Source organism: Anolis carolinensis, unplaced genomic scaffold (assembly GCF_035594765.1).
Source record: "Anolis carolinensis isolate JA03-04 unplaced genomic scaffold, rAnoCar3.1.pri scaffold_10, whole genome shotgun sequence".
In the NCBI taxonomy this organism is placed as follows: Eukaryota; Metazoa; Chordata; class Lepidosauria; order Squamata; family Dactyloidae; genus Anolis; species Anolis carolinensis.
Window position 1 is genome coordinate 24,282,040 of NW_026943821.1, and position 24,969 is coordinate 24,307,008.

The following is a 24,969-nucleotide window of genomic DNA, read 5'->3' on the forward strand; positions in this document are numbered from 1 at the left end:
ACGATGACTGTGCTGCTTTCATTTTCGTGTCACCTCTCGTTTCCTACGAAAATATCGTCATTCGTTTTGTGTTGACCAACAATCAACACGAAATGAATGCACGAAGGAAACATACCTACTGGAAACCCTCAGATTTACTATAGGTAACAGGAGGATATAAGCTAAGATTTCTTGTGCGCACACATACCTCACCAAAAAAAATACGAAGTACCTACATTTCCAAACTGTGTTTTAATATTGAATTTTACTGGTAGGTAAATCCACATGCAAAAAGGTCAGCCTTCCCACCTCTCCCACATATAAAATCCTGGGGGAAATGCATCCAGTTTTCCTGAGTAGCAGCAACACTGCACAAAAGCAGCAACCACCTGTTGTGTGGGTAGTGGTTTCGACCTCTCCTGGCACCCAGAAGTCCTCTAGAAGAAGCCAATCTTCAACGGCATGCGAATAAGAAATCTGGGATGTTTTAAAAGTCAAATTTGGCCAAGGTCAAGGAGAAAAGATGGAAAGGAAAGCAACCACGTTGCTCAGCTATAACTGGATCTTGAATGAAACTATTGGAGGAAATACACAATGAAGAAACAGTTTCAGTGTGTGTTGAATGAGTCTGGCGGAGGATAAATAGTTCCGTGGGATCCCATAGGTGCTGGGTCCTTTGCATCCCAATTTCCATGGATTATTTGGATTCTAGTTGTCTGCCATGGGTGCGAAATGAGGGTGAAGGCAACAGGAATCGCAGACTGTCATTGGTCAACCCCAGCAAGACAGAAGCACCAATAGGATTAGAAACACAAATGGAATCCAACCAGAATCCTTCTGCCAACCACGGGGCAAAACGTGGTTGGCCTCGAAGGCACACGAGCGGATCCTTCAGTTCTTCTCAGGCCGGTTCCGGTTGAGCACCGCTCGGGGGGCGAATTCCATCTTCTCTTTGAGGCTGACCACCTGGGTGAGGTCCTTCCCCGCACTTTCTTGAAGTGTGCGGTCCTCGCGCCGCTCCGAAATGCTCTTCTCGTCCTCGAGGGCTGGCGGAGGAGGCTGGCCACGGATAAACCACTCCAGGTGGTAGCCCACGGCCCCGACCACAAAGGCCACGGGGAAGGTGACATACGGGGCATAGGCCCGCACCGTCGCCCACAGGAGAGGCCACATGGCTCCGGCAAGCTCTACAGCAACACACAAAAAGACCAAATAAATCACAATTCAACTGCTCAAACCCAAGACTGACTCGAGCCTGGAGCTAAGCAAATATTGCAATGCCCTTTTCTTCTAGAATCTATTTTTTAATAGCGCAAGCTAAGCAGGCAAGAGAGATTATATTTGCTCGGTTTTATTGGATTCCAGAGGGGCAACCACTGTAGCACTTTAAAGGACTCACAATAACTCTGTGAGTCTTATAAGATGTCACAAGGTTTTTCATAGCTGTGGCTGGATTACAGCTTGAACTGCCATTACCCATCATGGGCTCGCTGACTGCAGAGAGCTGGAAGTCAACATTTCTTTATGTATTTAAGCAGCAAAATCTTCAGCACGGCAAGCTCTGGAGTCTAATGTGCTAATGCACACATGCTGCTTATACAACTTATTTAAGGAATCTTCATACCTTGCTTGCGGGCTGACTTGTTACTGGCCAACACCAATATAAATATAAATATACCATACTAGCTGTGCCCGGCCACGCATTACTGTGGCGAAGTATGGTGGTATGGGAAATAAAGTATTGAAGTATTGGTGGTAGTTACAGTAAAGGGTAAAGGTTTTCCCCTGACACAGCTTAGCCTTCTAACTAGCAGCAATTGAATAAAAACAATATTCCTCTCCCTCTAATTAGTACTTTATTTTTTTTCTTTTTGTTGTATGAACGTAGAGGCATGGATGAGGGGTTGTGCTGCCAAGTTTAGTGTTTCTGGGATGTGTAGTTTTGTTGTTTTGACCTAGGCCGAAATTTCATTACCCTTTTATATATATAGACTAGCTGTGCCCGGCCACGCGTTGCTGTGGTGAAGTATGGTGGTATGGGAAATAAAGTATTGAGGAATTGGTGGTAGTTAAGGTAAAGGGTAAAGGTTTTCTCCTGACATTAAGTCCAGTTGTGTCCGACTGCACACTGAAGTGGATTATATGGTAGCGTGGAGTCAAGATAATCCAGTTCAAAGCAGATAATATAAGATTCTAAATGGGTTATATAGCTGTGTGGAAGGGCCTTGAGTCTACACTGCCATATAATCCAGTTCAAATCTGATAATCTGTATTTTATAGGCAGTAGGGAAGAGGCCTAAGTGAGGCCTAACTCTGCCTGTCCCCTGGGTTGAGTGGGTTGCTAGGAGACCAAGTGGGCGAAGCTTCGCCTTTTAACTGGCAGCAATTGAATAAAAACAATTATTCCTCCCCCTCTAATTAGGACTTTTTTTCTTTTTGTTGTATGAACGTAGAGGCATGGATGAGGGGTTGTGCTGCCAAGTTTAGTGTTTCTGGGATGTGTAGTTTTGTTGTTTTGTCCTAGGCCGAAATTTCATAACCCTTTTATATATATAGATATACTCGAGTATAGGTTGACCCGAATATAAGCCGAGGCACCTAATTTTACCACAAAAAAACTGGGAAAACATTGACTCCAGTATAAGTCGAGATAACAATAAAATTACATTAATTGAGGCATCAGTAGTTTAAATGTTTTTGAATCTTTACATCAAACTGTAATTTAAGATATGATTGTTCAACTCTGATTAAATCATTATTTTCATCTTCTTCAATGTAAATGTGCTTTTGTATTTTTAATACTGTAATAATAGAGTGAAATAATAAATGTAATAATAATAAATGCAGTAAAATAATAAATGTATTATTAATAATAAAAATAGAGTAAAATAAATGTGAAAGTAACAACAGAGTAAAATAATAAATGTAATAATAAATACAGTAAAATAATAAATGTATTAACAATAATAAAAATAGAGTAAAATAAATCTAAAAGTAACAACAATAATAGAGTAAAATAATAAATGTAATAATAATAATAGAGTAAAATAATACATGTAACAATACTAATAGAGAAAAATAATAAATATACCATATATACTTGAGTATAAGCCGACCTGAATATAAGCCCACCAGGACCCTCACCCGAGTATAAGCCGAGGAGGTTTTTTGTCAGTACTAAAAAAGGACTGAAAAACTAGGCTTATACTCGAGTATATACAGTAGTTTCTTCCAAGAAAAAGATTCATGTATTAGCTTGTGAACAACGACATGATGATGAAAGCAAATGCAACATTTTATAAAACATATCAGACGTTTGACAGCACTCAGATTGAACTCAGCTAGAGGAATGTTTAAGGAAAAATTCAGGATTATCTAGTCAAATGAGAGACCAACCTGATCCGATCTACAGAGTAAAAGATCAGCTAGCAATGTTGTACCATTTGGGCCACAAAAAACTAAATGCATACTTTTGCAGTAAATAGATGGCTTAATAGCAGTATGTATAAAAAGGACCTTGGAATTAACATGGATCATAAACTGAACATAACCCAGCAGTGTGTTGCTGCGGCAGAGGAGGGAAATAATAGCAGAGCCTGCAATAAAGGAAATGTAATTTCCAAGACAAAGAAAAGAACAATTACACTCATACATTGATTCTGTTTCTGTAGTGTATGTCTGTCTAGAAATTATACCCCTCAAAACACCATTAACTTACTCACCAGGTCAACTTATACATTAGTATATATGGAAATTGAATATGTTTTGACACGAAATTAAGCACCAGAATTGTATTTTATTTTATTGCAAAATTTAATGCTGAACAGTTTCTGCATAACTGTGTATTATAAAAGTTTTTCTGCAGAACACTTTGCACCTCAAATTTCATGCTGGTGCTAAATAGCACAAGAAACAAAGCAATAGACTAAAGGATCAGGCAACATAACCAACGAAAAGTTGAGCCACAGTCCTTCAGCACCACCTTCTGGAATCACCCCACGGGCAGGAACAGAATCAAGGCAACACAGAATCAAGGCAATATGTCTTTACTAGGAATTCTCAAGGTCCTCCAGATAATTCTATCATATGCTTCTGCCAGAAGTTACTCAAGAGTTGCCCTGGAAGACAATACCTCGAGGATACCTCTCGAGGTATCCTCGATTTAATGTCAGGGGGAAAACCTTTACCGTTACACTACCAGCTGTTAGAAGTTGAAGGCCAAAGCATCAGGGGACCCACAGGCTGAGAACCACTGTAAAACTGTGTTGTTGGAAGGCTTTCGTGGCCGGAATCACAGGGTTGTTGTGTGTTTTCCAGGCTGTATGGCCATGTTCCAGAAGTATTCTCTCCTGACCTTTCGCCCACATCTATGGTGTCTATGATATCTCACAACCTCTGATGATGCCTGCCAAAGATGTGGGCGAAACGTCAGGAGAGAATACTTTGGGAACATGGCCATAGTAAAGGTAAAGGTTTTCCCCTGACGTTAAGTCCAGTCGTGTCCAACTCTGGGGGTTGGTGCTCATCTCCATTTCTAAGCCAAAGAGCCGGCGTTGTCCACAGACACCTCCAAGGTTATGTGGCTACTGGCATGACTGCATGGAGCGCCATTACCTTCCCGTCGGAGCAGTACTTATTGATCTACTCACATTTGCATGTTTTTGAACTGCTACCGTGTTTCCCCGAAAATAAGACAGTGTCTTATATTAATTTTTGCTCCCAAAGATGCTCTAGGTCTTATTTTCAGGGGATGTCTTATTTTTCCATGAAGAAGAATTCACATTTATTGTTGAACAAAAAAAGAACATTTATTGCATTGAATTGCATTGGTGGTTGTTTGATATTATTACTGTTGTATAAACATTTGTTTTAACTTCTGTTTTATCATCTTCTTGTGTTTTAAACTGTGTATATTGTTAATGTATTTGCGCTGTTACTTTTGTAACGTTGTGAGCCGCCCCGAGTCCCCACGGGGAGATGGTGGCGGGGTATAAATAAAGTATTATTATTATTATTATTATTATACTGTACAGTAGTTATGATAAACCAGCATAACCAGACAAACTGTGAATCCTATCAAGAATATCTTGTTACTACCAATATTTCCATGTACAACACTATGGTACGGACATTTACCGATCCTGCATGCTCTGGTGTTCTGTTCGGCGGGCATGCTTCCAAACAAAAACTTTGCTAGGTCTTACTTTCAGGGGAGGCCTTATATTTAGCAATTCAGCAAAACCTCTACTAGGTCTTATTTTCTGGGGATGTCTTATTTTAGGGGAAACAGGGTAGGTTCAAAAATAAAGTTTATTATTATTATTATTATTAGGTTGGCAGGAGCTGGGGCTAACAGCGGGTGCTAATTCTGCTCCCGGGATTTGAACCTGGCACCTTTTGGTCCGCAAGTTCAGCAGCTCAGCGCTTTAATGCTCTGTGCCACCAGACACCCTTGAACATGGCCATACAACCCGGAAAACACACAACAACCCTTTGTAAAACTACTGCTCCCAGGAGTCACTGTAACACTGTAATGTTGTCAAAGATTTCTCCTTTAACAACAGCCAATGTGCCTGTCTCTAGCAGCTGGCTGGATCCATAATCCTTCTGTAGAATGAATGCAATGTTGAGACCACTTTACCTGGCATGGCTCAATGCTACTGACTCCTGGAAGCTGTAGTTGGGGTAGGCCTCAGCAGGCTTGGGCAGAAAAGACCTTGTAATACTACAACTCCCAACATCCCACCGCATGGCAGTGGGAATGAAGTCTAGTTGGGTTGTTGTCGAAGGCTTTCATGGCCGGGATCACAGGGTTGTTGTATGTCTTTCGGGCTGTGTGGCCATGTTCCAGAAGCATTCTCTCCTGACGTTTCGCCCACATCTATGGCAGGCATCCTCAGAGGTTGTGAGGTATGGAGAAAACTAAGCAAGGAGGTTAATATATATCTGTGGAAAGTCTAGGGTGAGACTGACCTCTCTGACCTCTTCACACTGACCTCTCTCACCCTAGACTTTCCACAGATTAACCTCCTTGCTTAGTTTTCTTCATACCTCACAACCTCTGAGGATGCCTGCCATAGATGTGGGCGAAACGTCAGGAGAGAATGCTTCTGGAACATGGCCACACAGCCCGAAAGACATACAACAACCCTCTAGTTGGGTTCCTTCGCCAAAGCGAATGCGCCCTTGGCGAGGGGCGAGACTCTTAGGGCGCACGAGCGCGCCTTTGACGCATGAGGAAAAGGGGGCCGAGGAGGGGTCCCGGGGGGCTTCACTGCCCCATAACAGGGACCAGGGCCTTCCTCAGACTCCGGGCCCCCCATCCCGGGAGATCCCTGCACCCCTCTCACCTTCTCCCCCTCTTTCTCCGTCCTCCAAGCCGGGCCCCCTCCGGCCTCTCCAAACTCGGGCGCCTCCGCCTGGCCCTGCGCTCCTTCCTGCTCCTCGCCTCGGCCTCGCCCCTTCCTCCGCCTCCCGGGCCAATGAGCGTCCCTGCTCCTCGGCCACGAGGCTGGGAAAGAGGCCAGGCTTGCCGAGGAGGAAGGGCCACGGGAGGAAGCCCAGAAGCCAGACACTACGCAGCCGCAGCCGCACAACCCCGGCAGCGCAGTTGTGTCTCCATTGCAGAAGGAATGCGACTTGGCACCACTACACGGGCTGGCCTCGAACTCATGACCTTTTGGTCAGAGTGATTTATTGCAGCTGGCTGCTAACCAGCCTGCGCCACAGCCCAGCGTGTGGTGTTGTCAATTAGTTAAATTATCTTCCCTGCATAAAGCGGTACCTAAATTTACTACTTGATAGATGCAACTACAGTAGAGTCTCACTTATCCAAGCTAAACGGGCTGGCAGAACCTTGGATAAGCGAATAACTTGGATAATAAGGAGGGATTAAGGAAAAGCCTATTAAACATCAAATTAGGTTATGATTTTACAAATTAAGCACCAAAACATCATGTTATACAACAGATTGGACAGAAAAAGTAATTCAGTACGCAGTAATGTTATGTTGTAATTACTGTATTTACGAATTTAGCACCAAAATATCACAATATATTGAAAACATTGACTACAAAAATAATAATCCAGAACATTGGATAAGCGAGTGTTGGATAAGTGAGACTCTACTGTACATCAATTACAGTAGAGTCTCACTTATCCAAGCTAAACGGGCTGGCAGAACCTTGGATAAGCGAATAACTTGGATCATAAGGAGGGATTAAGGAAAAGCCTATTAAACATCAAATTAGGTTATGATTTTACAAATTAAGCACCAAAACATCATGTTATACAATAAATTTCACAGAAAAAGTAGTTCAATATACAGTAATGAAACATTACATTGAAAACATTTGACTACCAAAATGACTTGGATAATCCAGAAGCTTGGATAAGCGAGGCTTGGATAAGTGAGACTCTATTGTAGTTAAATTATCTTCCCTGTATAAAGCGGTACCTAAATTTCCTACTTGATAGATGCAACTATCTTCGGGTTGCTTAGGTTAACAATGAGCTAGGCCATTTATTGGTCAGGCGCTCAATCCAACCCAGGCTGGTGCAAATGACCTCTTGGTCAGTGGTGATTTATAGCAGCTGGCTGCTAACCAGCTGTGCCACAGCCCAGCCCTGGTTCAGGTTTTAGGCTGCCACTTTTGGACTCTTACTTGCTGAGGTGTTCCGGTATCTGCTTTGACTGGATTATATGAGCCCACACTGCCATATAATCCAGTTCAAAGCAGATAATGTGGATTTTATATGGCAGTACAGTATCTTTGGGTTGCTTAGGTTAACAATGAACTAGGCCATTTAATGGCCAGGTGCTCAATCCAACCCAGGCTGGCGCAAACTCATAAATCAGTGGTGATTTATTGCAGCTGGCTACTAACCAGCCGTGCCACAGCCCAGCCCTGGTTCCAGGTTTTAGCCTGCCACTCTTGGACTCTTACTTGCTGAGGTGTTCCAGTATCTGCTTTGACTGGATTATATGAGCCCACACTGCCATACAATCCAGTTCAAAGCAGATAATGTGGATTTTATATGGCAGTACAGTAGAGTCTCACTTATCCAAACTAAACAGGCCGGCAGAAGCTTGGATAAGCGAATATCTTGGATAATAAGGAGGGATTAAGGAAAAGCCTATTAAACATCAAATTAGGTTATGATTTTACAAGTTAAGCACCAAAACATCATGTTATACAACAAATTTGACAGAAAAAGTAGTTCAGTATGCAGTAATGTTATGTTGTAATTACTGTATTTATGAATTTAGCACCAAAATGACATGATATATTGAAAACATTGGCTACAAAAATGGCTTGGATAATCCAGAGGCTTGGATAAGTGAGGCTTGGATAAGTGAGACTCTACTGTATCTTTGGTTTGCTTAGGTTAACAATGAGCTAGGCCATTTAATGGTCAGGCGCTCAATCCAACTCAGGCTGGTGCAAACTCATGACCTCTTGCTCAGTGGTGATTTATTGCAGCTGGCTACTAACCAGCCGTGCCACTGCCCAGCCCTGGTTCCAGGTTTTAGCCTTCCACTTTTGGACTCTTACTTGCTGAGGTGTTCCAGTATCTGCTTTGACTGGATTATATGAGCCCACACTGCCATACAATCCAGTTCAAAGCAGATAATATGGCAGTATATCAGACAATTCTTATGGTAAAGGCATTCTTTCCATATGTTAAGTGGTTTCTCTTTTCATGCGGTTTGAACCCATTGCTTGATGTTCTTGGGTCCAGAGCATATTTATATATTTACTAGCTGTGCCCAGCCATGCATTGCTGTGGCGAAGTCTGGTGGTATGGGAAATAAAGTATTGAGGAGTTGGTGGTAGTTAAGGTAAAAGGTAAAGGTTTTTCCTGACATTAAGTTCAGTCGTGTCTGACTTTGGGGGTCTCCATTTCTAAGCCGAAGACCTGGTGTTGTCCGTAGACTCCTCCAAGGTCATGTGGCCGGCATGACTGCATGGAGAGCCGTTACCTTCCTGCCAGAGCAGTACCTATTCATGTACTCTCATTTGCATGTTTTTGAACTTTAGGGTTGGCAGAAGCTGCCTAAGTGAGGCCTAACTCTGCCTGTCCCCTGGGCTGAGTGGGTTGCTAGGAGACCAAGTGGGCAGAGCTTAGCCTTCTAACTGGCAGCAATTGGATAAAATCAATTATTCCTCCCCTTCTAATTAGAACTTTATTTTTCTTTTCATTTTGTTGTATCAATCTAGAGGCATGGATGATGGGTTGTGTTGTCAAATTTCGAGGTTGGGGGGCCTGTAGTTTTGTTGTTTTGTCGGTCGCTGGGATTCCTTCACTCTTATATATATATAGATATATATATATTTATATATTCCTATATTTAAAGATGGCTATCATGTCACCTTTCAGTTTCCTTGTCTCCAAGCAAAACCTTTACTTTTGCTGCCTCTTCTCTAGACATGTTCCCATTTGTTGATATCCTTCTTGAATTGTGATGCCCAGAGCACAATACTCATTTTCGCTCTATGCTTTTGAAACCTCAGAGACATTTGGCTTGTTGGACAAGACGGGCTTCGGTGTGGTTGGAGCAACACTGCTTCTGAGCACGTGCAGAATGCCTTTCCCTGATCTGAGAAATCGGAGTGCCTATGTGTTGTTTCCTTGTCTCTTGTAGTAACAAACGATCTCTAAACTTAGAGTTTCTTCTTCCCCCACAAAGAAGAACAGCCGTGGTAACTAAGGAGGATTTGGCGGTTACTAAGAAGGGGACCGACTGGGAAGACGTTGAGAGCTAACTAGATCATCCTTCTCTGCCATCTCAGCCCTCCGTTATCAGAGCTACATAAATTAGAATAAAAATTTAATTTGGCCTTTGAAAAATTCATAGGCCGTCCAAGTGGCAACGCCAGCCTGCTCCAGGTTTGAATGTTTCCTTTGCATCACGACAGGGTGAGCGGAGCCGATGTTATCGCTTGAAAACCCCATACAAACATACTCAGAAAGGGCTTTAAATATTAACCTTTTAATTTTTAATCTTGGCAAAAAGGTTAACCTCTTGGAAAAGCAGGAGAGATTAAGCAACTCCCATGGCTGGTTCTCTGCAATGCTCCATGGTGACTGAGGCCAACTCGCCCATTTGACATTAAATATATGGAGTCTGTAATCTGCCAAGGCAAAGGTAGCCCATCATCTACTTATGTTGTCCAGCTGGATGAGTAAATTACTGTATATACTCGAGTATAAGCCTAGTTTTTCAGCCCCTTTTTTTAAGACTGAAAAAGCCCCCCTCGGCTTATACTCGGGTGAGGGTCCTGGTTGGCTTATACTTGGGTCAGCTTATACTCGAGAATATATGGTACATGTATTATTTTTCTCTATTATTATTGATATTATTACATTTATTATTTTCTCTATTATTATTGGTATTATTACATTTATTATTTTTCTCTCATTATTTTTCTCATTATTTTTTAAGGGCAGGATATAAATGTGAGAAATAAATAAAATAAATAAATAGTTGTACCGACTCTGAGGGTTGGTGCTCATCTCCATTTCTAAGCTGAAGAGCCGGCGTTATCCACAGACACCTCCAAGGACATGTGGCCATTGGCATGACGGCATAGAGTACTGTTTCCTTCCCGCTAGAGCTGTACCTATTGATCTACTCACATTGGCATGTTTTTGAACTGCTGGGTTGGCAGAAGCTGGGGCTAACACCCCGCTCCCCGGATTCGAACTGCCAATGTTTCAGTCAGCAGCTCAGCGGTGTAACCCACTGCGCCACCATGGGCACCTTTAAATTCAAGTTAAACTGGGGACTGGGTTTCCTGTAGGTAAGTGAAACTACATAATAGTTTCAGCTTGTATAGATTCTGTGTTGGGTTTTGAGAGCCAGTGCTTGTGCCATTTTCTGTCTCAGGAGTCAAAGAAACTTGGCTGATCTTAGATGCATTGTGCCTGGTTATAAATCGTGCTGCAAATTGTCTTTGGCCAGCCTTGGCAGTAAGGATTATAAGTGGTCAATGCTTCCAGTAGTGCTCTGATATGCGACAACTTCTTAAGGAGCATGTCACAGGTAGGCTTTGCTTACTGCAAGCCAAGGCAAGTTCTATTTTGGCTTCCCCAATGGCCAAATAAGACATTATTTTGCACATAGAGTCCAGGAGATGAGGGACAAAATTAATGCAGTTTGGCAGCTCGAGCTTCAGGGACTTTGTTTCAGAGGCAGGCATGATCTAAGCTACACTTCCTCAGAGCTCAGAATCATTACATTAAAGAAACAACACACTGTAGGCCACTAATTCTTGCAAGAAACAGGCAACTCGTAATGTGAGAATATGAACATCACAATCACTTCCGACAAATGGCTACTGTTTTCTGAGGCTGAGAGTATTTGACTTTCCAGAGTCATAGCCAAGTGAGGATTGGTCTCTAGAATCATAGTCCAACGCTCCATCACTACACTATGTTGGTGTCAGGCATGTGTGTTAAGTACACTTCGACTACGCTAACTATGGTCACTATGTGGAAGGCAGAATTTATTTTTTGACGAGATAATGTTTAGAAGTCTCAATATTAGGTAAAGGTAAAGGTTTCCCCTGACGTTAAGTCTAGTCGTGTCCGACTCTGAGGGTTGGTGCTCATCTCCATTTCTAAGCCAAAGAGCCGGCGTTGTCCGTAGACACCTCCAAGGTCATGTGGCCACTGGCATGACTGCATGGAGCGCCGTTACCTTCCCGCCAGAGCGGTACCTATTGATCTACTCACATTGGCATGTTTTCGAATTTCTAGGTTGGCAGAAGCTGGAGCTAACAGCAGGTGCTCATTCCACTCCGGGGATTTGAACCTGGGACCTTTCGGTCTGCAAGTTCAGCAGCTCGGTGCTTTAACACACTTCGCCACCTGGGCTCCAGTGTCAATATTCGCCCTTACTATTTAGTCTGAATAAAAGTAAAGCACAGCATCATTATTTGCAATGTTTTACTTCAAAACTGGGGCCCCGGGTGGAGAAGTGTGTTAAAGCGCTGAGCTGCTGAACTTGCGGAGCAAAAGGTCCCAGGTTCAAATCCTGGGAGCGGAATGAGCGCCTGCTGTTAGCTCCAGCTCCTGCCAACCTAGCAGTTCGAAAACATGCAAATGTGAGTAGATCAATAGGTACTGCTCCGGCGGGAAGGTAACAGCACTCCATGCAGTCATGCTGGCCACATGACCTTGGAGGTGTCTATGGACAACGCCGGCTCTTCGGCTTGGAAATGGAGATGAGCACCAACCTCCAGAGTCGGTCACGACTGGAATTAATGTCGGGAAACTTTTACTTTTACCTACTTCCAAACTCTTACTGAAGATCATGGAACCCTAGGCTTGGAAGAGACCCAAATAGCCATCCAGTCCAACCCCCTACTCCCAGGCAGGAAGACACAACCAAAGCACTCCCAACAGATGGACATCCAGCCTCTATTTCAAAACCAGCAGAGAAGAAAACTCCCAGGTGGTAGCATATTTCACTGTCAAACAACTATTATCAGGAAGTTCTTCCTAATGTTTTGGTGGAATCTCTTCTCGTACAGTTTGAACCCATGGCTCATGTTCAAATATTTGAACATGGTTATCACATCCCTCCTAACCTTCCTTTCTCCAGACTAAACATACTTAGTCACTCCTGACTAAGTCTGATCAAAGCAGAATAGCATGCCTTTATGTAGAAATTTAAACCACACCAAACATTACAGTGGATGGCTCCAATGTCAGTGAACCCAGTCCATGTTTCAACCTGAATTTCAAGGCGCTCTCCAAGGTGCTAAACCTTATCCACCAAACACAGCTCAGCACTTAGTGTAGCTGTTTTAAAGTACACACTACAATCCAGAGAGGTTTCACCTTCCGACTGATACGGAAGCTACTAATCAGCCCTGTATTCCAGAAGGAGGTGTAAGAACAAGAACATCCTTCTTTTGTATCCAAACAAATAATCTGCAGAGCTCAAGACTTAGATGCCCCAAAGCTGGCTGGAAAATGTTGCACCAAGTAATCGTATGAAAGCCAGAAACAGGGATGCCAAGGGAACTAGGGAGGCTCAGCCCAGAAATGGTTTTGCAGCATTGGACTAAAATCATTAGATTAAAATACCCCGATGAAAGGAACCTAATAACATTCAGAATAGAATTATAATGAGGCTGGTCATCCAATAGCTATCTCTCCAAAGGCTGGTCATCCAATAGCTGTCTCTATTTATTATTACTTCTATTATTTTCCTGTATATATTATTATTATTATTACATGTATAATTTTACTCTATTATTATTAAAAGGATACATAAGCACATTTACATTGAAGAAGATGAGAATAATGATTTGATCAGAGTTGGACAGTCTTCCCTTAAATTAGAGCTTTTTGTAAATATTCAAAAAAAATTAACCTACTGATGCCTCAATGAATGTAATTTTATTGGTATCTATTTTTATTTCTGAAATTTACCACTCTCGGCTTATACTGGAGTCAATGTTTTCCCATTTTTTGGTGGTAAAATTAGGTGCCTCGGCTTATATTCGGGTCGGCTTATACTCAAGTATATACGGTAATTTTATTGGTATCTCGGCTTATACTGGAGTCAATGTTTTCCTGGGGTTTTTTTTGTGGTAAAATTAGGTGCCTCGGCTTATATTTGGGTCGGCTTATACTCAAGTATATACGGTAATTTTATTGGTATCTCGGCTTATACTGAAGTCAATGTTTTCCTGGGGGTTTTTTTGTGGTAAAATTAGGTGCCTCGGCTTATATTTGGGTCGGCTTATACTCAAGTATATACGGTAATTTTATTGGTATCTCGGCTTATACTGAAGTCAATGTTTTCCTGGGGGTTTTTTTGTGGTAAAATTAGGTGCCTCGGCTTATATTTGGGTCAGCTTATACTCGAGTATATATGGTAGTTTTATTGGTATCTCGGCTTATACTGAAGTCAATGTTTTCCCGGGGTTTTTTTTGTGGTAAAATTAGGTGCCTCGGCTTATATTTGGGTCAGCTTATACTCGAGTATATACGGTAGTTTTATTGGTATCTCGGCTTATACTGGAGTCAATGTTTTCCTGGGTTTTTTTTTTTGTGTGTGTGGTAAAATTAGGTGCCTCGGCTTATATTTGGGTCAGCTTATACTCAAGTATATATGGTAATTTTATTGGTATCTCGGCTTATACTGGAGTCAATGTTTTCCCAGGGTTTTTTTTTGTGTGGTAAAATTAGGTGCCTCGGCTTATATTTGGGTCAGCTTATACTCGAGTATATACGGTAGTTTTATTGGTATCTCGGCTTATACTGGAGTCAATGTTTTCCCAGGGGTTTTTTTTGTGTGGTAAAATTAGGTGCCTCGGCTTATATTCGGGTCGGCTTATATCCGAGTATATACAGTATATCCCAGCATCCTTCCACTATGGAATTCAAAATAGCACACCGGCCAAAATATTTCCCATCTAATCTCTGGCCTGGTCCAAGTCCTGCTTAGTTCCTGCAAGCCTCTTCTTTGGAAATTCTCGCCCTGTGCTTACAAGCAAATGTCTGCAAACAACACAAGATGGGCCGGTCCAAAATAATGATTAGCGGAGCGTGGGCAAAACACGCATGCCTGTGTTTTGCATTCCTTTCCTTTAATGCACAGTTAGGGTTTAAGGAGCTGATTGCCTCTTTGCACTTGGAGCCAGCGATCACCGTAATTATGATTATTAGCAAATTACACAGCCTATCAAGAGGGGAGGCTGGCGCTGTCGAAAGAAGAAAGCGGGACGGATGCAACGGGGAGTTTCGCACATGCTTTGGAGGCATGTTTCCCCTTCTTGTCACCCGGAGTGGCAACTAAAGGCAGAACAATACAGGATGCTGTGTCTTATTCCTCTTTTAAAATCTCTACCTCTTCCTTCCCTTCTTTTTCGCTCTTTCTCTCCCTATCCTACACAGATCACAACTTTGTGGCAAAGTATACAATTTTAGGGTGCCGGTGACACAGCGGGTTGAACCACTGAGCTGCTGAACTTGCAGACAGAAAGGTTGGCAGTTCGGATATGGAAAGCGGGGTGAGCTCCCGCTGTTAGGGGTGAGTAGATCAATAGGTACTGCTCCGGCAGGAAGGTAACAGTGCCCCATGCAGTCATGCCGGCCACATGAACCGAGACAGAGACAGACACAGAGGCAATTTAACCTTCTCCTGAGGGGATGTTTGATTCTGGCCACAGGGAGGAGCAGCTGCTTCATCATCCACTGTGACGGCACTTCCTCATTCCAACGTCGTAAATTAGTTAAATTTGCCTCCCCACTTTATAAGTGGTACCTTAATTTCCTACTTGATAGATTCAACTATCTTTCGAGTTGCTAGGTCAGCAACGAGCAGGGGCTATTTTTTATTTTTTAATTGACAGGTGCTCACCCCGCCATGGGCTGGCCTCAAACTCATGACCTCATGGTCAGAGTGATTTATTGCAGCAGGCTGCTCACCAGCCTGCGCCACAACCCGAAGAGCTGGCATTGTCCGTTGACACCTCCAAGGTCATGTGGCCGACATGACTGCATGGAACACCATTACCTTCCCGCCTGAGCGGTACCTATTGATCTACTCACCTTTGCATGTTTTCGAACTGCTAGGTTGGCAGAAGCTGGGGCTAACTGCGGGAGCTCACTCCGCTCCCCGGATTCGAACCTGCAACTCTTTGGTCCACAAGTTCAGCAGCTTAGAGCTTTAACACACTGCAATGATGGACCAAATCTCAACATTACAGAGTTCTTCCATTGTTTTTTTTTAAAGGCACAGCTGCAGGAAAGGGCAAGTATATATAGGAAGATGTGGTCAGTGAATTGATGCAGTAAGCTGATAGTGCAACCTTCCATCAATGTTCATAAGGCACTATTATGGGAACCATCAAAAGAAAGGACAATGCTGGTATGTAATAAATAATATTAATTATATATTATATTTTACATGTAATATTACTAATAATATTACAATATATTGATATACAGTAGAGTTTCACTTATCCAACATAAACGGGCTGGCAGAACGTTGTATAAGTGAATATGTTGGATAATAAGGAGGGATTAAGGAAAAGCCTATTAAACATCAAATTAGGTTATGATTTTACAAATTAAGCACCAAAACATCATGTTATACAACACATTTGACAGAAAAAGTAGTTCAATACGCAGTAATGCTATGTAGTAATTACTGTATTTACGAATTTAGCACCAAAATATCACGATGTTTTGAAAACATTGACTACAAAAATGCATTGGATAATCCAGAACGTTGGATAAGTGAGACTCTACTGTAGTACAATATAGTAATTTATTGCCAGTATTGTACTATGCTAATAATATAATATTGTATGTAAATTTAATTTGTAAGCTGCTCTGAGTCTCGTTCGGGGTGAGAAGGGCGGCATATAAATGTAGCAAATAAATAAAGAAATGTTCTTATTTTCATAGAAAATGAGATTGCGGTACTAATTCACCATGGCGCGATAAAGTCCCAACCATAAAGACAGAAACACAAACCATGCTATGCTGCCTTTCAATCTCATCCTACATAGTTTTGTTCGATGATAATGTTATGAGGAGTTGAGACATGTCCACTGCTTTGAGTCCATTCAAAGGAAGGGAAAAAAAAAAACAAATGTGACAAATCAGTATCTCCGAACTATTGTGCTATTGCCACAATCCAGACTTGGCTCTGCATTTCAGGTCACGGAGTCAGAGAACGAGGGATCTGAACTCTAGTCTCCCAACACTCAAACCGCCTCGCATTACTGATTTCTTTCTGTAGTTGAAAGACTCATGTTCCAATGTTGGAAAAACAAAATACTCACCCAATATTCTCCAATGGTCAGAAAATCTGACTGCTTGAGTCACACACAAACATGAAGCCTGCCGAAGCCAACCCTGCGCTAGTGCCAAATGCTGCAGATGCCAAATCCGGGCTTGAGATGCTGTTCGTTGGCTGCGTGGCATGAAAATGAGACTGGGATCACTTGGGTCAAGGCATTTTAAAGGAAAGACTGTGAGGTGTCCATTCTCCCATCGCAAAGGTCCAGGAGCAAAAGCATCTCCATTACACGATGATCCTGGCATTCAGTTTGGGTTGAAAGTGATTTGAAAGAAAGAAAGAAAGAAAGAAAGAAAGAAAGAAAGAAAGAAAGAAAGAAAGAAAGAAAGAGTCAATCTAGAACTATAGTAATAATCTATATCTATATATATAAAAGAGTGATGGCATCACGGTAGTGGACAAAACAACAAAAGTAAACACTCCACAACCTTGATAATTGACAGCACAACCCCTTATCCATGCCTCTAGGTTGATACAACAAAAAGAAAAGAAAAATAAAGTCCTAATTAGAGGGAGAGGAATAATTGTTTTTATCCAATTGCTGCCAGTTAGAAGGCTAAGCTCTGTTCACTTGGTCTCCTAGAAACCCACTCAGCCCAGGGGACCCTTTACCTTAACTACCAGCAATTCCTCAATATTTTATTTCCCATACCACCATACTTCGCCACAGCAACGCGTGGCCGGGCACAGCTAGTATATATATAAAAGGGTAATGAAATTTTGGCCTAGGACAAAACAACAAAACTACACATCCCAGAAACACTAAACTTGGCAACACAACCCCTCATCCATGCCTCTATGTTCATACAACAAAAAGCTCCAGCTACTCCAGAAAACGGCCAGGCTTTGAGACTGCAAGGCTATTCACTGCTATTCCACCTGGCTAACAAAGGATTCCCATAAGCCACAGCAACGCGTGGCCGGGCAAAGCTATTCTATATATATAAAAGGATTTAAAAAATTGGCCTAGGACAAAACAACAACACTACACATCCCAGAAACACTAAATTTGGCAACACAACCCCTCATCCATGCCTCTACGTTCATACAACAAAAAGAAAAGAAAAATAAAGTCCTAATTAGACGGAGAGGAATAATTGTTTTTATCCAATTGCTGCCAGTTAGAAGGCTAAGCTCTGCCCACTTGGTCTCCTAGCAACCTACTCAGCCCAGGGGACAGGCAGAGTTAGGCCTCAGGCCTCTTCCACACTGCCTATAAGATACAGATTATCAGATTTTAACTGGATTATATGGCAGTGTAGACTCAAGGCCCTTCCACACAACATATAAATACTGTACAATACTACACAGGGACTAGACCCCCTCTACCCTCACCACTTTCACAATACACAAACAACCAAATGCATACTAAACATAAAGACAACCATACAACAGACATTCAATACCACCACTACCTCAACAAGTTCTCACCAACACCACCAGACAACGCCACAGCAACACGTGGCCGGGCACAGCTAATAATAATAATAATAATAATAATAATAATAATAATAATAATAACAACAATTTATACCCCGCCTCCATCTCACCCTCGGGACTCAGAGCAGCTAACATGGGGCCAAGCCCAAATTTTGTCAAATAAACAAATTAAAAATACATTTACAATAAAAACATTAACATTTAACATTACGCAGGTCAAACCAACAATTTACAGCAATATAATGGTAAGCAGAACCGCCGAATAAGAACAAGATAATAAAAAGGCCGGGCAGTGGTGCAAAGTGCATGATTAAAATCTAATGAGGTAGATAAAGGTACTCTAAAATACATTTTTATAATTTTATAAATAAATTATAAAATACAAATACATTTACATACCTCAATATCATAACGATTTTTATAATTTGAAGCAACCAGGCTGCAAGGGTATTTAATGGTATTATAGTTGGATAACAATGGAGTCCCTTAGGTATGAAGGGGAGATTTCTTGCACATGCGCAGTGTTTTTTATTTTTGGGGATTTTTCTGGCCTTGTCTCTGTTTTCTTTCTGGATTTTTTTTTTGATGGTCACTCCTTGGAAAGTGATGAGTATTGTGGCCAAATTTGGTGTGATTTGGCCCAGTGGTTTTGTTGTTAACTCGGTCCTAATTACGCACATTACATTTATAGATAGACTATCTGTGCCCAGCCACGTGTTGCTGTGGCAAAGTGGTGGTGGTATTGGTTAAAAATTGTTGTGTAATTTTTATTTGACTTTATTCGCATTTTTTAAATTAATTTTATTGTAAGTTATATTTTTATTTATTATATTTTATTATTTTCTTGTATTATTTTTAGTTATTTTCTGTTATTATAGTATTTTATTGTATTAATTTTTAGTGTTTTTATTATTTTTATTGGGTTGCTAGGAGACCAAGATGGAGAAGCTTAGCCTTCTAACTGGCAGCAATTGGATAAAAGCAATTATTCCTCTCTCTCTAATTAGGACTTTATTTTTCTTTTCTTTTTGTTGTATCAACCTAGAGGCGTGGATGATGGGCTGTGTTCTTAAATTTCGAGGTTGGGGGGCCTGTAGTTTTCTTGTTTTGTGGGTTGCCGTGATGCCATCACTCTTTTATATATATAGATAGATAGAGGCATAATTTATAGTTCTCCTTCACTTTGCTTATAGCAGTGGCTAAGAAAGAACAAGCATAGCTTACTGAGTGAGTTCAATGTGGAACTTGAACCCAGACCTCCCAAATACCAGAATAATATTCCAAGCAGATCAGCTACCTTTTCATCAGAGGCACCACTGTCATCTTATTAATCTGGGTTGCTGAGAATTTTCCGGGCTGTTTGGCCATGTTCCAGAAGCATTCTCTCCTAGGAGAATGCTAAGGAAAGATGTTCCATATGTGGTATTTAACACCAAATAAGCTAGCCAGATACAGTAAAGGGAATATTAATGGAAATTGCTGGAAGTGTGGGAAACACTCAGGCACTTTCCTCCACATGTGGTGGGAGTGCAAGAAGATCAAGAAATTCTGATATGAAATTTATAAAAAAAAATAATAAAATTGTACAAAAAAAGTTTGAATTCAAGCCAGAATGTTTTTTACTAGGGATTACTGACCCAAAGATAGATAGAAATACAGATAGACTAATATTTTTTCTAACCACAGCGGCAAGAATAACTCTAGCACAGGTCTGGAAAACAAAGGAAGTGCCTAGTATGGAGAAATGGATTAATAAAGTAACGGACATGATGAATATGGATCTATTGACACAGAGGTTAGCACAAAACAGAAATCCCCAAAACAGCATGGATTGGAGACCCATGAAAGAGTACTTAGTAAAAGAAAAAAATAAATATTCACATAGAATTGATCTAAGGAAACTTCCTGGGGAAATATTAGGAATAAAAACAACATTAATAACAAATGTTGTTAAACCATTTCTTTAAAATATAAAAGTAAACTATATGATTATGGCGGAAAATAAAGAAGACCAATTCCAGAGCTCTGGAAGTCACAGAGACTTATAGCAACTGATAAATGATATGTATATATCTACTATTAATTTTTCCTTTTCTTTTTTTTCTTTTTTTTCTTTTTTTTCTTTTTTTTTTCTTTTTCTTTTCTTCTCCCCTCATCTTCTCTTCTTTTTCTTTGGTTTTTCATACACGTTATGTTGGTATTTGGGTTGTGGTATCTAAAAGATATTCTTTTTATTCTAAAGGGGAAAAAAGACTCCTGTTTACTGGTTGTATTAAGAAAGACACAAGTTGCTTGTAAAATGCACAATAAAAACAATGTTTTTTTAAAAAAAAAGAATCCTTCTGGAACATGGCCAAACAGCCCTGAAAACTCACAGCAACCCAGTGATTCTGGCCATGAAAACCTTCGACAACACACATCTTATTAATCACTTGCTCCAGGGATGAACCGAGCACTGATAAGAACTTCTGGAATGTAGCTGAAGGTTTAAAATGTGGTGTTTTGATTCAAAACGTATAAGAATGCATCAACTGTCCTGTCCTGTAAGTTAAAAGAGTGTTTATATTTTTATATTATTGCATTTGGCACCATCGATTTTATGGAATCCTGGAGTTTGTAGTCTGATGACCCACCAGCACATTTTGGCACAGAAAGCGAAATAGCTAGCAAAACTGCAATTCTCAAGATTCCATTATATTGAGGCACGGCAGCTCAAGTGGTGTCCAACTGTGTTAATTCTACAGTGTAGATGCACTTGAGGTCAGGTCCATTTATTGACAAGGAAAGTGTTATATCCGCCGCTAGAGGGTGTGTTCCAACCAGCTCATTCAGCAATTTGGGAAGAAAAGAGGCCACAATTGACTCCCATTGACAAAATACTTCAAATCGCAAGCTTTGGCATCGGAAATGAAATTAGGCCACTTGGAAACGTTCCTTTTGGGGGATTAAAAACGAGAACTTGAAAAAATCCACAACCAACCTGGTCAATGGTGATGCTAGTTGGGCAACTTGCGGAGTTGTCACCCCTAACAAAAAATAGCTTTGTCAAGTTTTGCCTATTGTTGATAACATGTCCTTTTGCATATTATTATTATTACAGTAGAGTCTCACTTATCCAAGCTAAACGGGCTGGCAGAAGCCTGGATAAGCGAATATCTTGGATAATAAGGAGGGATTAAGGAAAAGCCTATTAAACATCAAATTAGGTTATGATTTTACAAATTAAGCACCAAAACATCATGTTCCACAACAAATTTGACAGAAAAAGTCATTCAATATGCAGTAATGTTATGTTGTAATTACTGTATTTATGAATTTAGCAGCAAAATTTCATGATATATTGAAAACATTGACTACAAAAATGGCTTAGATTATCCATAGGCTTGGATAAGTGAGGCTTGGATAAGTGAGACTCTACTGTATATATTATTACATATTATTATATATTATTATAATTATTATATATTATTATTATATATTATTTTTGCATGAAATAATATACAGATTATTTCAGTAATTAACTAATAAAAATGCTATTTTTGTTCCAATGAAAGGTTTTTAAAAGAAGGGCTTTTAGCAGTGTGCCACGTCATTTTGTGTTGTTTATTTTAGCTGCTTCTGGAAATGTTAATAGTATGCTTCACATTGGTTTGTTTTGTGCAGTATTGTTTGAATGCTGGCATTTTGTATTTTTAAGCTATGTTGCCTTTGTTTTATTTTAGAGAACTAGGTGAGGCGTTAAAAAAGATACCAACAAAACAAGCACTGGCCTTACACGTGTCTATATGGCAATCTCTCATGTGGATTTAGTGTTGGCTCAATGATGCTTTTACTATGTTATTTGTGTGTTGTCTATCTGTTATCATGATGTTATTTTATGAATTTTATGCTTTATTTTAACTGTGTTGGTTGGGCTTGTCCTCATGAGAGCCGCCCTGAGTCCCTTAGGAGAGATGGAGGTGGAATACAAAAATAAAGTAGTAGTAGTAGTAGTAGTAGTAGTAGTAGTAGTAGCAGTTGTTGTTGTTGTTGATGTTGTTGTTGTTGTTGTTGTTGTTGTTGTTGTTATGACACAGCAAACAAGATAGATATGCTGGATTTTGTATCACAAAATCACAAGTCAAACACTTCCCAAGCGTTTAGGACTGTGATGTATTTTCGGATGATGCGCGCAGATCCCATTATTATTATTATTATTATTATTATTATTATTATTATTATTATTATTATTATTATTATTATTTGAACAGCAACTTCAAGAAAAAGACTTGGAGAAAGGAGATTCTGATTCTTCTCCCATTGAGCATCTGCTGTTTGGACACTTTTCAATCTATATAGAGATATCTAATACTACTAAAAGTGCATCTACATTGTAGAAATAATGCTATTTTAACACCACTTGGACTGTCATGGCTCAGTGCTATAGAATCCTTGGAGATGGAGGTGGGGTACACATAAACTTATTATTATTATTATTATTATTATTATTATTATTATTATTATTATTATTAAAGCTAGTAATGTGTTTGCAAAAAGCCCTTTGGTAGACTTTTCCTACACAATGGCACCTTTATTTTTCACATAACGTCCAGGTGAGGAGCACTCTGGGGATGCATCTACACTGCAGAATAAATGCAGTTTGACACCGCTTTCGCTGTTGTGGCTAAATGCTCTGAGGTTCTGAAATGGGAAAATTGCTGAAGCACCACCGTTCTTTACCAGAGAAGACTGAAAGCTTTGCAAAACGACAACTCCCACGAGTCCATAGCATTGAGCTGTGACCGTTAAAACTGATGTCAAACTGTATTAATCCGACGGTGTGGGTCCACCCTCGAAATGATGCTTGACCTCATTTCCCACGGTTCGAAATGCCCAGCGATCCCAATACGGCCTCATTGGAGGTCCAAGATGGAAGTCCCTAAGGAAGACGGATCACCACTTTGTCCTGTCCACCTTGATGATGCGGACGGGTCCCATGACCACGCTTTTCCAGCTCCCTGCTGCTACGGATGACTGTTGCTCGGCAACCACGGGCTACCTTGTTTGGGAAGCAGTTGCTAAGCAACCACCATGTCTTCTATTTTATCTGTGGATGCAAAAGGGATTTTTATCCTACTTTTCTTCTGCAAGAGGGCTCAAAGCGGCTAATAGTACCGAAAAGTATAAAACCAAGTACACCAATGTGGCCAACAGCAGACAGCCAACCATAGCGGCAGTCGGGAAATATTTCCACCGGTGCCAATGGATTTCCTTCTGTTGGCAAGCATCTATGGGCCTATACCAGTCTCCATAGAAGACACTGCCATACCTGAAAAGTCATTTATCTTAATGCTCGGTGGAGGCAAAAAAAATCAAAACTTTCCCTATCACTCACAAATCTAATTCGTGGCCCCTGTTTTTCAACAGATGGCTTTTTCTGAGCAATCCATGTTTTGGAATCACTTGCTCGGCCAATATAAATGTATAAAAACAAGCAAGTGATAATTTCACGAACATCACTGGCAAACTATGATAGATGTGTGTTTGTGTGTTTTTGTATTTGATATTATTGTATGTTGGTTTTATATCTGTAAGCCGCCCCGAGTCCCTCTGGGGAGATGGTGGCGGGTACAAAATTAAAATAATAATAATAATAATAATAATAATAATAATAATAATAATAATAATAATAATTATTATTATTATTATTATTATTATTATTATTATTATATTATGGGTTGCCTCCCATCTCCATAAATAGCCATGAACATATTCCCTGGTTCCAGGAATGTGGTGCTTCCTCCCAAGACCTTCCTCACCTGTTGATGAAACCATCTCCCTTTGGATCTGGATGGCACAGAGATCAAAGGGTTGGATGACAACACTGGAGAACAAGGTTCCCATCTCCACTTGGCCGTGAAATACATTGGGTGGCCTTGGGCAAGGCGCCTCAGAAAAGCTAAGGTTCACCTTAGGCTCAGAAATAAGGATTTGAAGGCACACAACAATGCCATAGTCCATACAAACATGGTCCTACTGGGTGAGAACCTCCAGCAGAAGATATTGGAGGACCTCTTGGGTCCCCTAAATTGGCTGCCACCTTGACTATGGTGGGAGACACCCTTGTATCTACAATTACTGGATGATGGCTCAGCAATAAGAAGGATTTAAAGGCACACAACAATGCCATGGTCCATGCAAACATGGTCCTACTGGGTGAGAACATCCAGTAGAAGATCTTGGAGGACCTCTTGGCTGCCACCTTGACTATGGTGGGAGACACTCCTATATCTACAATTACTGGATGATGGCTCAGCAATAAGAAGGATTTGAAGGCACACAACAATGCCATGGTCCATGCAAACATGGTCCTACTGGGTAAGCACCTCCAGCAGAAGATATTGGAGGACCTCTTGGCTGCCACCTTGACTATGGTGGGAGACACTCCTATATCTACAATTACTGGATGATGGCTCAGCAATAAGAAGGATTTGAAGGCACACAACAATGCCATAGCCCATACAAACATGGTCCTACTGGATGAGCACCTCCAGCAGAAGATATTGGAGGACCTCTTGGCTGCCACCTTGACTATGGTGGGAGACAACCCTGTATCATCAATTACTGGATGATGATGATGATGATGGTGGTGGTGGTGGTGGTGATGCCCATCTTTTCCCACCACGATTGAGTCTCTTGCCAATCCAATCAACTTGGCTGTGTTGACTGTGAAGACCACT

General features: G+C 40.9%; 1 protein-coding gene across 4 annotated transcripts; it reads right to left on the reverse strand.

Annotated features, from left to right (window-relative positions):
* Positions 1 to 212: 212 nt before the first annotated feature.
* Positions 213 to 23,243, reverse strand: smim12 (small integral membrane protein 12). Of its 4 annotated transcripts, none has more exons than XM_062962078.1 (3): positions 22,970 to 23,243; positions 16,794 to 17,048; positions 213 to 1,166 (listed from the first exon to the last, which is right to left on the reverse strand). In XM_062962078.1, exons 1-3 carry the CDS (start codon positions 23,019 to 23,021, stop codon positions 871 to 873), a joined length of 603 nt encoding a protein of 200 aa, XP_062818148.1. In that variant the 5' UTR covers positions 23,022 to 23,243; the 3' UTR covers positions 213 to 870. The 4 variants fall into 4 exon arrangements, with proteins under 4 accessions (XP_062818148.1, XP_062818149.1, XP_062818150.1 ...); XM_062962079.1 differs by having other exon boundaries at positions 23,099 to 23,239; XM_062962080.1 differs by having other exon boundaries at positions 23,204 to 23,219.
* Between the last annotated feature and the right edge of the window lie 1,726 nt (positions 23,244 to 24,969).